The sequence below is a fragment of the Colias eurytheme genome, chromosome 22, assembly GCF_061535395.1.
Source record: "Colias eurytheme isolate Ceu_HAF_F1 chromosome 22, ilColEury1 Martin Lab GWU primary, whole genome shotgun sequence".
In the NCBI taxonomy this organism is placed as follows: Eukaryota; Metazoa; Arthropoda; class Insecta; order Lepidoptera; family Pieridae; genus Colias; species Colias eurytheme.
Window position 1 is genome coordinate 3,439,761 of NC_143001.1, and position 12,092 is coordinate 3,451,852.

The 12,092-nt window shown below is 31.2% G+C and overlaps 1 protein-coding gene across 1 annotated transcript in view; it reads left to right on the top strand.

The window, feature by feature from the left end:
* Positions 1-9,963, top strand: part of LOC149898607 (zwei Ig domain protein zig-8-like) — a 133,203-nt gene extending 123,240 nt beyond the window's left edge. The window contains exons 6-8 of the mRNA XM_090115127.1: positions 3,029-3,148; positions 4,472-4,669; positions 9,730-9,963. Coding sequence (XP_089971253.1) covers positions 3,029-3,148; positions 4,472-4,669; positions 9,730-9,863 — 452 coding nt within the window. The 3' untranslated portion in view covers positions 9,864-9,963. The remainder of the gene's footprint in view (positions 1-3,028; positions 3,149-4,471; positions 4,670-9,729) is intronic.
* Positions 9,964-12,092: the final 2,129 nt, after the last annotated feature.

Genomic DNA, 12,092 nt, shown 5'->3' on the forward strand with positions numbered 1-12,092 from the left:
ATTTCCAATTAATTTCACTCAAAATTAGTATTATAGGTACCTAAAATAAATTTGGTTTGAACCGTCTTATTACAAAACATGTTTTAACGTTAAACCATAGACAAGGCCAATAAATAAACTCAAGTTTAAACCTCTGTATTAAAGTTAAACTATGACTTTTTAACCTGGGTTTAAACCCAAATCTATTGAAGTTTTTGTAATGAAACGTTAAATGTTTGTACTTACCGTCTATGTAAAGAACTTAATATAGGAATAAAAAAACAACTCGTAGCATATTTAAGCAGCTTAGCCCTTTTAAATTTCAACACTCTTTGACCAAAGCAAATTCACTAGTGTTCGATATTTCTACACCAAAATATCCTGAATAATTTCACCCGTATAGTAATCGGATTAAAGACCAACCAGTTACAAATGAAAAGGTTAATTGGACAAAAAGAACCATCTATACGAGAGCTCAAATCCTATATTTTGTTACCGAGTCTGTCAGCGACAATGTTTGGAAAGGCGGACGAAAAACAACGTTATATCATATAGAAACAAATCAAATTTATTGAAAAACAAAGGCGAAAATATACGCCGTATCGTGAAATGGAATTTACTGGCAAAGCAATAATATAGAATGGAGTTTCGTGTCTTGAAAGTTACGTTAGCACAATTATTTTAAGACACAATCTGTTTACAGCGTCTGTATATTAATTGATTTTGTAGTAAATTCGATTAATTATATTATGTCTGTATTTGAATTAATTAAATTCGATTCATAATATAGTTTGAAACAAAATTAGTGATCAAATAATCTTACTGTAGTATAAAGCTTATTGGATAGATTCCGAAATGTGTTCAATGTATATTGACAACCCGTATACTGCGGCTATCGCTGTAATGTGTTGTTGTTTACCTAAACGGATAGTTTCTATTATTCTTGTAAATATAATTAGATTAAATTGGGTAAATTTTATCACCCATAGCTACTTAAATGTAGTAGGTACCTACATATTGAAAATTTATTTGGCATATAATTTTATCTTATATAGTAAGTTTGGAATAGGTACTTTTCAAAAGGAGAATCAAATTACATAAACGTCTTCAATCAAAAAGGCATCAAAAAATAACGATCTAATGTCTGATTATTTTGAATCTACATAAAATAATGTCTCCCACAAAGACGAGGTTTAATAATCGGCTTCAAAGAATTCTGCCTCTAATCAAATAAGACAGAAGATAACGCTGCTCTTTTAAATAAATTACAAAGCGAATAAGCCACAAAATCCCTTAATCAAATACATACTTCGCTAAAACTCGAAAGCCGTTTACGCAATGCGAAAAAATCACAAGAACTCACGGTGTTTTGGGAAGATTAAATTGTCCAACGACAATGTCACAAAAGTTATAAAAGGTAGCTCAGATTTAATCTCGCGTCTAAAATTTGTTTTACGAGCGTGTTTATCTATTTTTTCCTGCGCCCATTGGAGGGAGGCGTGATAAGACTTTTTTGTATCTTTTAATATCTAAATAAGCGCTGTTTCATGAGAAAATGCGAGCGAATCTCTGGCAATGTTTCGGAGACTGATTTGGAACTTTTGTTGTTGAAATTAAGTGATTTTGGACGGTATTGTCTTTTTCAATTAAGATTAAATACGTAACAACAAATTCGTACTTATAGAGGTCGTTGTGCTTCAGATGAATTTGATGAAAGAATATGCTAAAAATAACTTTTTAGGTCAACACTATCATTGACATAAAGTTACTGACTTATACATTTATTGTACCTACTGATCATATAATTCTGCGTAATGATTGCAATTTCTCTTTGCAATCTTAGTTATTGTTAAGCTTTTAGTTATGATAAAATAAACAACACAATATTTTCATAGCCATAAATAAAGCAAAAGATAGTATTTCGTTTTCAGAAAGAAATACAGACAAATCCCGTTTCAGAAGTGCGTTAAAAAGGAAAATTGTAGGAAATAATAAACATGTCCTTAAAGTGTACAAGCTGTAAACGAATTTGATCCTTATTTAAACGGAATACCATCCAGTGTTATATATCATGCAGTAACAAAATTAATAAGTGATTGCCGACCTTTAACCGCAACTGGCCCAGCTTCTGTCATTCAGAGAGCTCTCGTCATAAATTAAGTTATCGACGAGGGCATACTATGGCACTATGCTACTATGTTAATTGACTTTTAGTATGTCACGACCGTTCTAATTTAATTCAAAGACAATTTCCTTGAAACACTTTTATTTTATGGTCTCTATTGACCCTTGCTTCGTGAAGTTAGAATTTGTTTAGTTTGTGTGACCTGTCTTTTGTATGACGTAGTACACAGAGGTCAGTGTCGGGACAAAATACGAGTTCTTTTTTATTAAATCGAGAAATACTGACCTAGATCACTGAATACAGAGTTAGAGAATATCTTGGAATTTCATAGAAAACGGCTAGAAGTACAAATATATTATATAATCTGATAACTCCTGTGCTACGATAAAGAATATAAATTTATATTCACACCTTTATTAAGCCTCTCATTTATTGAGATTTCATTAAAACAATGTGCATAATCTCAATGTGCTGTAATTTCAATACACTTTTTCAATTTCATTTTTATTAAACCTCAATACAACATACTAATATCTCTATACATCCTACTAATATTATAAATGCGAAAGTTTGTGAGGATGGATGGATCGATGGAGGGATGTTTGTTATTCTTTCTCGCAATAACTACTGAACAGATTACAATGAAATTTGCTATGTTTTCTGATATGTATGGAACTGAAGACCCAGAATAAGACATAGTCTTTTAAGCCCAGAAATCCTACAGGAACGGGAAGTATGCGGATTTTCTTTGAAAGCGCGGGCAAAGCCGCGGGCGGTTCGTTATAATTGTCTTTACATATTATCATGACTAGCCGTTATCCGGGTTTTCAATGTCATATTTCCGCATATAAGTTTAGACATATTTCCGCATATAAGTGTAGACAGTATTGATTTTTATGTTAATAATTATGATCTCTTCAACAGAAGCCAAGGCGCATATCCCGGGTCCGGCCGACCTGTACGTCAAGACTGGGAGCTCGTTGTCACTGACTTGCATTTTGAGTCAGGGGCCACACGATCTTGGTACCATATTTTGGTATAAGGGTAAATATTGTTTAGTTTATTATTATATTATAGTTCTTATGATTGAAGAAGATAAGATAGGTTTTCTAAAAACTTAATTTTATAGTACAAACTGCTTACGGCTACGCCCGGTTTGATACGCCAAATTACTCTTTAAAGATAGTTCTAACCTGTTCTAACAGTAAAATAATCAATACAATCGTTTTGGTGTTCGATTGATACAAAAATTAAAATTTCTTAGATATTAGTGTTGATTCTACAATTTTCAAATATCAGTATTATTTCCAATTGAGTTAGTAATTACTGCACCAAAATTATTATTATCTATGAACCTGGACTATATTTTACTTTTTTACTCTTCCACGTAAAATTATTGTATTTAATTAACCTTTTAAAGTCTATAAATAACTGGAAACTCACTTTGATTAATTTGATACTACGGAATAAAATACAAGGAGAATTTACGTATTTTAATTCAAGCTATTTACTTCAAAATCTCAAACAACCCTGAAACTTGATAGAAGGCGTTTGTTTCTAGATTATTCTATCTATAAAAAATTCTGTTCTACGTGCCGAGCACACGAGTCAGAAGTGAAACTTCTTTGCCAAGGTTCAAAGATACACGGTATTTCCATGACGCGACCTTGAAATTTTACTCTCATCGCGCCTAAAGAAGTTTCACTTCATACAATTTCTCAAAATACATGAAACAATATTACAATCAAAGATAGAGAATTAATATTACCAAACCTCATCCAATTAATTCCTTCCGAATTACTATACGAAGGATTATAGCGGTCTATTCTGATTGTAAATTAATATTCCGTCCTTTAACCAATATCTTGAATTTATTGAATTCATGGGACAATGGAATATTTTACTTAAGAATCCATTTCTGACGCTGTTCGCGGTAATTCAATGTACCGTGCAATCGAAAGTCATTGTGTGAAGACTTCGGAATTTTTTCTATAGACAATCACTTTATCTTTGACATATTGAGATTAACAGCCCTTTTTTTGAAGGGAAATTTCACAGATATTTAATCTGATGCTTAGCGTTAAATTGTTCTTTTCATTATCTATATACAAAATGACTTTTAATGAGAGTCGTGTAGTACTTAAAATTACAGATGAACCCGCGGGCAAAGTATTTCTATAGCTATTTGTAATGTGTTATTATGATACATAAGCTACAGCACTGCCAAGTATCATCAATATCTGATCAGTGGTTTTCGTGTAAAAGAGTAACAAACATCTTACTCCATACATTCTTACAAACTTTCGCGTTTATGATATTTGTGTTATTAGTTAAAATGACCTCATTAAAACAGTTACTTCTTTACAGGATCAAAATTAATAGAATATAAGGAAGTGGAAGCGAATGAAATAGTAGAGCAGCCGCGGATCAAACTGAAAACAGAGTGGACTGAACTGCTGACTTCAAGGCTGACTATCAGCAAGCTGCTGCCAACAGACAGCGGGAATTACAGCTGTGTACCAACCATGGCTGAAGCCGCGTCTGTTAATGTACATGTTATAAATGGTTAGTATTAAATGATAATTGGTAGGTAGGGACATAAGAATATACTGAGTTGCTGATATCAAGGCTGACTATCAGTAAGCTGCTGACAACAGACAGCGGGAACTATAGCTGTGTACCTATCAACCATGGCTGAAGCCGCGTCTGTTAATGTACATGTTATAAATTGTTAGTATTATATCATAAGTAATTAGTAGATAAATTTTATTAGACTGATGGTAAGGTACATATTTAGACTTAAGAGCATTTTTCATAATTATTGCAATAATCCCCTGTCCTGTCCCTCCTTTTAACTGTAATTTTCAATATATTAATAAATAAACAGAATTCGAATAACATTTTATTAAATCTAGGCACAGTGTAAAAAATATATACCCGTTTTGTAGATCTCCTATTTCTAGACTGCTTCAAATATAGTTCTCAAATCAATTCGTTATCTACTACTACACACTACGTTATTTCAATGTCGTATTTAATGTACTCGATCCTGTCCCGTGAATTATTTATTTCGCCCTCAGTACTTTGTACATCTGGTACATTATATTACATCTGGTACATTCATGGTACAATTACGTCGTCACTGTAATCGATATCAAATTCTTTGAAAGGAAAAATAATTTAAATAAATAGGTACTTATAGATATAGATAATTAACACCCAGACACAGAGCAAACATCTATATCATACAAATATTTGCCCTGGGTAAGAATCGAACCCACGACCTCTAGCTTGGAAGGCAGGGTCACTGCCACTAAACCAACTGGTCGGTCAATCAATGCAAGTAACAAAACTGAATTGTTCAGTTCTTAACCATGTTGGTTACTTTGAGATCATTTTTCAAAGATTTGATATGGATAATTTGCAGATAAGTGAATAAAAATAATTTAATTCTTGCACCAATACTATAATGTCTTTAGATATAGTTTTATACACCTCTTTGTTAAGAAGTACGACTCTACCATAATTCATATAGCTTGTGGGCAACAGTATAACTTTATATGTAAAACTTTTTCACCAATAAATAGGAATTTCATAGTTCGTTAATGCACATTACCAATTCAAATGCACTATTTTTTTAGGAATGAATGACGGAACAATACAAAATAGTTAAATTCTATAAATAAATATCGAAGCAAATAAATCAACAACGCACTCACAATTCTCTCGGCAATTACCGTTCATGATTCATGGCAGTGTAAAATAATTGTATTATATTCATAAATGTAATAACAGAGATGCAGAAATCACATCACAATCAAGTATGAAATGTTTAATTAACTTATTACCATTTTATTGGTACTTATGTCGTTTGTGCACGAAATATTAACAAAATGTGAATAATATGTATAAAAAAGGGACCATTCTTAGAATTCCCTGGCTAATTACGAATTATTTGTGAATTTAAAAATAACACATAGAAAGTCTATTCTAAAAAATTGCACTTACTACATTTTCATTTACCTACTATGGGCCGATTTTACATTCCCTAGTGAAGCTGTATAAAGACGTATGATCTATTTCACAATAATAATATAATGTGAGCAATACAAAACATTTTTGAAATGGTTGTCTTCTGTTGTCTTATTCAACGAACAAGTTTGAGCCAAGGATTGAAATACCTATTAATAAAATTCATTTATTTACATGACAATACATGATATTAATACAAATTTAATTAAAATAAATAAAACGTAAAAGAATGCTCCATTTCATTAAAAATGTCATATTTACATTGATTATTTTCACATTACTCTTGAGAATGCATCATTCATTCGACTGCAATACATTACAAAAATGACAATACATTTTGAAATATACAGAGATTAAAATATAGTCAAAAATCATCAACCCAAGAGTAAAAAAGAGCGTGTGTGCCGAGCACACGTGTCAGAAGTGAAACTTCTTTGCCAAGGTTCAAAGATACCAATATGCTCACTTAACCATGACGCAACCTTGAAGTTTTACTCTCAACGTGCCTAAAAAAGTTTCAATTCTATAATAGTAATCAATAGAATTAAAGGTGTATAAGTTCCTTTCGACTTTGAAGGGGTTGAGAAACTTTCTCAACCCCTTCAAAGTCGAAAGGTTGTCAACCACTTGGTTGATATAATAATTTCCCCTAACCGGAGTGGTTTAAATTTATAGAAGCATGACGCACATGTTATGTGTGGTAATTTTCTAATGGCTCCATACTTAATTCAATACATTTACATCCATATTATTAATGTACATCAAAGCAGCCTAAATCATCCATTCAGTTCCAACAACTTTTAACTCGGCAATTGCTGAAATAATTTCCAAGTAAACACGAAATGTTTCGAATACCATTGGGTAAATTCTAATTTGTGAACACATCACGTCCTCATACATATTCAGACGGTTGACCTGGTGCAAAAAATTACAAATTTAAATGTACAAAAAGATATGTTTTGCAAGTCACAGGAGGTTATGTGAAAACCAAGACGCATGTGTTGTTTTAGTATTATTTTAGTCGATTAAGATCGCACTTCAAATTCTTGATTTTACAATATATCTACTGATTAGTTGTGGTAAGATGTGACTTCGTCTATGTGGATGATTTATAAGATCTCAAATCTTACGTTGTAATTTCAGTTTAAATAAACACTCCGATTTTACTATGTACATTTTTGTGTGAAAAGAAACACGATTCCTTCCGTCCTTACAAACTCTTATTTTAAGAAATAGATACGATCATCCTACAATTTATGTTTAAAAAATGTACATTTTCGTCTTCAATGCAAATTTATCTTTAGGCCATTATAAACCGTATGTAAAACTGCGCAATGCTGCCTTAACTATAAGCGCAGGATACATTATCCTAAAAATGAATATTACCCAAACATTGCCATGCTCAATCCATGTTATAAATAACACTCATAAAGAACGGTTTATAAGATTAACGGTAATTAACCGAGTTTATTTCACTCCAGACAATGCTGAAGATTACTCAGGTCATTTTGAAAAGGTAACATTAGCATTACAAAATGCTACATAATCGCAGGCTATTAAGATTCCTTGTTTTAATGTATATTTGTCGTACTCATTTGTTAAACTGGTTTATTTAAATGATTATTCCTTTGAGCTATCTTCGAATATTTTATTGTTCTGAAATCGTTGACTTTCTGTCTCTAAAGCGACAGGAATTGATTATGTTTTCTTTCTCTCTTGAATGGAATTAATTGATGTTAATTAATATCTTTGGTGTTGGACCCTTATTAAGCTTTAGTCTGAAATAAGGCTGACAAAGTGAACATAAATAGGGTTGTCTTATTCTATTTATTATTTACGGACTTTCGTAGCTAAAGTCGAGGTCGGTGCCAACAATAAAATATATAGGAGTTCCGTTAATAGTTCGGAATGTTAATAAATAAAATGTGTTATTAATATTTGTTAATTTTGGGATACGTTGGTGACTTTTGTAAGAACGTTTTAAGTTTTTTCAAATGAAAAGACGGGTGTCTTAAAAAAAATAGATGCAAATATCAAATTTTTCTGTAGAAAATAGGCTAAACAACATACTTTACACGCATAATTTGTCTGTACGCGTATGTATACGTTCATTATATTTCCTAGTATTACATAATAAAGGCCATCATTACATGCGATACTACGCTTAATTATCTATTTTATAGTGATTATATTCCTTTGTGTACGCCATTCTTATCCAATGTCATAATATTATATCATCGTTAATGTCAATTAAAAAATATATTCTTATCAAAATTTTTGTAGGAAAATCAATTTTGCCCAATGTTCGAGCGATCATTACCTACCTTTTTTAGAGCGTTGCATGCAATTATAGGAACAGATAAAAAATGTCCATCACATATTAGCTTACTATATTCGTCTCCCGAATAACTTCTCGCAATATTATTTTAACTCATTGCAACAAGACTACAATAGTGATTACCATGATGTCTAATAGCAGTATTATTACCAGTTTAGGAAAGTGATGGCGCTAGGTACTTAACCTATGTAGCGCTGTCTTTTTTCCACACTGGAAATAATCCTGCTTTAAGATACGGGGGCAGGTGTATTCATGAAAAATATTGACTGTCAATTAATATGCAAATGAGATTTCGCCACCATCCTACCCGAAGTCGTTGTTGGTGATCAAAAGGCTCATAGGAATAAATGGGTGTTAGGTTTAATTCGTCAATTTTCGCTGGCTTTAGGTTGTACAGTTCTTAATTGCTAGCTCCTTTGATACGAGTACTCTATGTTCTTTAGAATGTTACAATATTTAATTATTCAATTACGTGGTATCTATATAAAAATAGTGTGCTTAACTAGATTATGATCTATCTCTGTACCAAATGTCATACAATATGATTGGTTTTTTAACAGCAAACATGCATATATTTTTACAAATTTTCCTGTTCAAAACATGACTAGGATTGCACTTAAAGTTATAAAAATCAAAATATATGAGAATAGTATTTTCTATTGTTTAATTTTACGCGAGTATTATACATATATATAAATTAAAGACTTTAACGGTGACCACGTGACCACGATCGCTGTAAAGTGTTCGAAACGTCGGGAAAATTATAATATTATGATTAAATCGCGTTTAAAATCCGTTAAAAAGTCTTTAATTTCTAAATATATGAGAATTTTTTTTAAATTCGAGATGTGAGAAGTGCAATGAACTTTACCTGCATACGTCACAAATGGAACTAAAATAATATGAACATACATTTTATTAGTAGCTGCTCTCTTGCTATTGTAGAGCGCCACAAGAATACTATTTATAATATTTTATGTGCACCTTCAACATCATTAAATGAACTAGATATATTGTTATTTTTGTTATATTAAACAATACCCTGAAATAGATATTTGGTAGTGAAAAATCTTATTGTTGAAAAGTTTAAATTTCGTCTAGGTTTAGATGCCATGGTGATCTGCTCAAAATAAAAATGATGTTCTTATCTATAGTCCTGTTCTTATATGCTGTTGTTATTTATCCCTATTTTACCAATAATCATCATAGCATATATAATTACTATTTTTTGTATTAATACAGTTTCTCTTTACAGGCGAGCATCCAGCCGCGATGCAGCACGGCAACGCGAACACAGCATCACCCTGTGCGCTGTCTGTCAACCTCCTTATATCTTTGTACTGCACTCTAGCTACCTTATATACGAGCACCGTCGACGGGTTCAGATGAAAGTAACAAGACATCTTCGTATGAAGAAAATGGATTAAAAAGTAGTTCTAAGTAATGTAAAAATGTATCTAATTTCATCGTTTTAAAATACATTTTTGTATGGTTTAGTTTGTGAAAAGACTTCTTTCGAAGTGAGAGCATTGACCACGTTATATGATAAAGTATTGATAATAATGTTAGATTGTGGGAGAGTGGCAATGATTAATTTAATAGTTTTACTGTATTGGTTTATATAATTGTGTTCACCTCTTTTGTACGACACATTGTTAAGATTTAGTTTTCTTGCTTTGATGATTGTATTACTATTGTTATATCTCTAGTCTCTGTTTGAGAAATCGGTTTATAGGTATTTATTCATTGTATTAATTTTATTTCTGTATGCAACACAAGCAAGCTTACCTATAGGTAAAACACGTTTTTGATTTACTTTACATTTTTCTTATACTGATTGTATGGTTTTATTTTCTTGATCAAAACTACAAATAAGCTCAAGTAATGCATTTTTTACATACTTATTAGATTTATTTACTAAGATGTTCGTAATACATTATTTTGACATTTTACCGCATTTAAAACATAAATGAACGAAGGATAAACTTTAATAAGCTCAAATAATAAAAGCATTTCACAAAAAAAGTAAAAACTACAATTAATTTTAATTAACAAAAACAAAAAAATAAAACTACGTTCCAATATACGTATTAATTCATAGATGTCATAAATAAAAAACAAATTCCCATGAAGATAGAAATGGGAATGAATTTCAGTACAATGAAAATAAATAACAATTATTTATCGTAACTTCTGTTCGAATGTTTTTTGTTTGTCACTGTTTTCATTCCGTTGCTAGTGTTTGCCCATAACTGATATAAATAATTATTTCGAAATATTATCTGAATGGGCGAATTTGTTACTGTTTTTATATGGAATGTAATTTTGTTTACTTTACTAGCTTTGCCCCATGGTTTTACCCGTATTGCTCCGCTACTATTGGTCTTATTGTGATGATATATAGCCTTCCTCGATAAATGAACTATCTAATAGTGAATAAAAATTAAAATCGGGTTGGTTCCTGAGATAAGCGCATCAAACAAACAAACTCGTCAGCTTTATAATATTAGTATAGATAAAAACAGTAATGTATAGAAATCAATTGAGAAGGATCTTTTTAAAATAATTTTTTTAGTTGCTTGTAATTAAATCTCAACTAAAACAGATATACTAAGAAAGCAATGTCTAACTTTTTAATTTAATATGTACATTTTTTGATGCCCTGATGGTTAATTATTACTTGAATCGCATCTTAATTCGGCTTAACGATAACTTGAGCGAAGGTAGTTTGTTATGCAATAAAACTTGGAAATCCAAAATCGATTAATTTTAGTTCACGCGAAGTTAGATTTTAATTAACTCTGACGTAATCTTTTATCGAGTATATGCATGAGTTTATTATTATAAATATTTTGTTTTGTATTGGGATTTGATTTAACATAGCATGTTAAGAAGAGCGTACTTCTTTACTCGAAACAGAAAAAAAACTTAAGATCAGAAAAAAAGGAGCGAGCGAGGAGGAGGAGGAGAGGAGAAGTGAAACTTCTTTGGCAAGATTCAAAGATACTAAAATTATTCCATGATGTGACGGTATTGCCATGACGCGACCTTGAAATTTTACTCTCATCTAAAGAACTTTCACTTCAGAAATGAAATAACTAACGAAAAATACATAAATTGAAACATTTATTAAATTTGTCTAATCACATTTTCATCTAGAAATCATATTTATTTTATTGTCTTCAATATCTATTTAAATGGAAATTAAGAGCCCATATAAATAAATAAATCCGCCCAAAACCGGTTTCATCAGCCCTGTACAAAATCAATTCAGCACGCCACAAAAAAGATCAATGTTACCCATGTGTAACCTCTTTTGCCTCATTTATTTTCAAGACCGAGTACATATAAAATTATCCTTTAACCTCTAAATTGAACGTTATTCAATATATTGGAAGTAGGTCGTGTTAACCATGCGAGGATTTTATTTTCTTTATGCAAAAGTTTCGGAAGAATTCACGTAAAAATAACGCAATCAATCTTGTTCAAGGAAAGGTGATACAGTCATTAGTTAATGTTCATTTTAATTAATAGCCACGTTGGATGTCAAATTAAGATTTTGTGTTGAAAATAAACACGGACGTGTATCGAGTTTCATGTTACTCAATCACTAGTTTA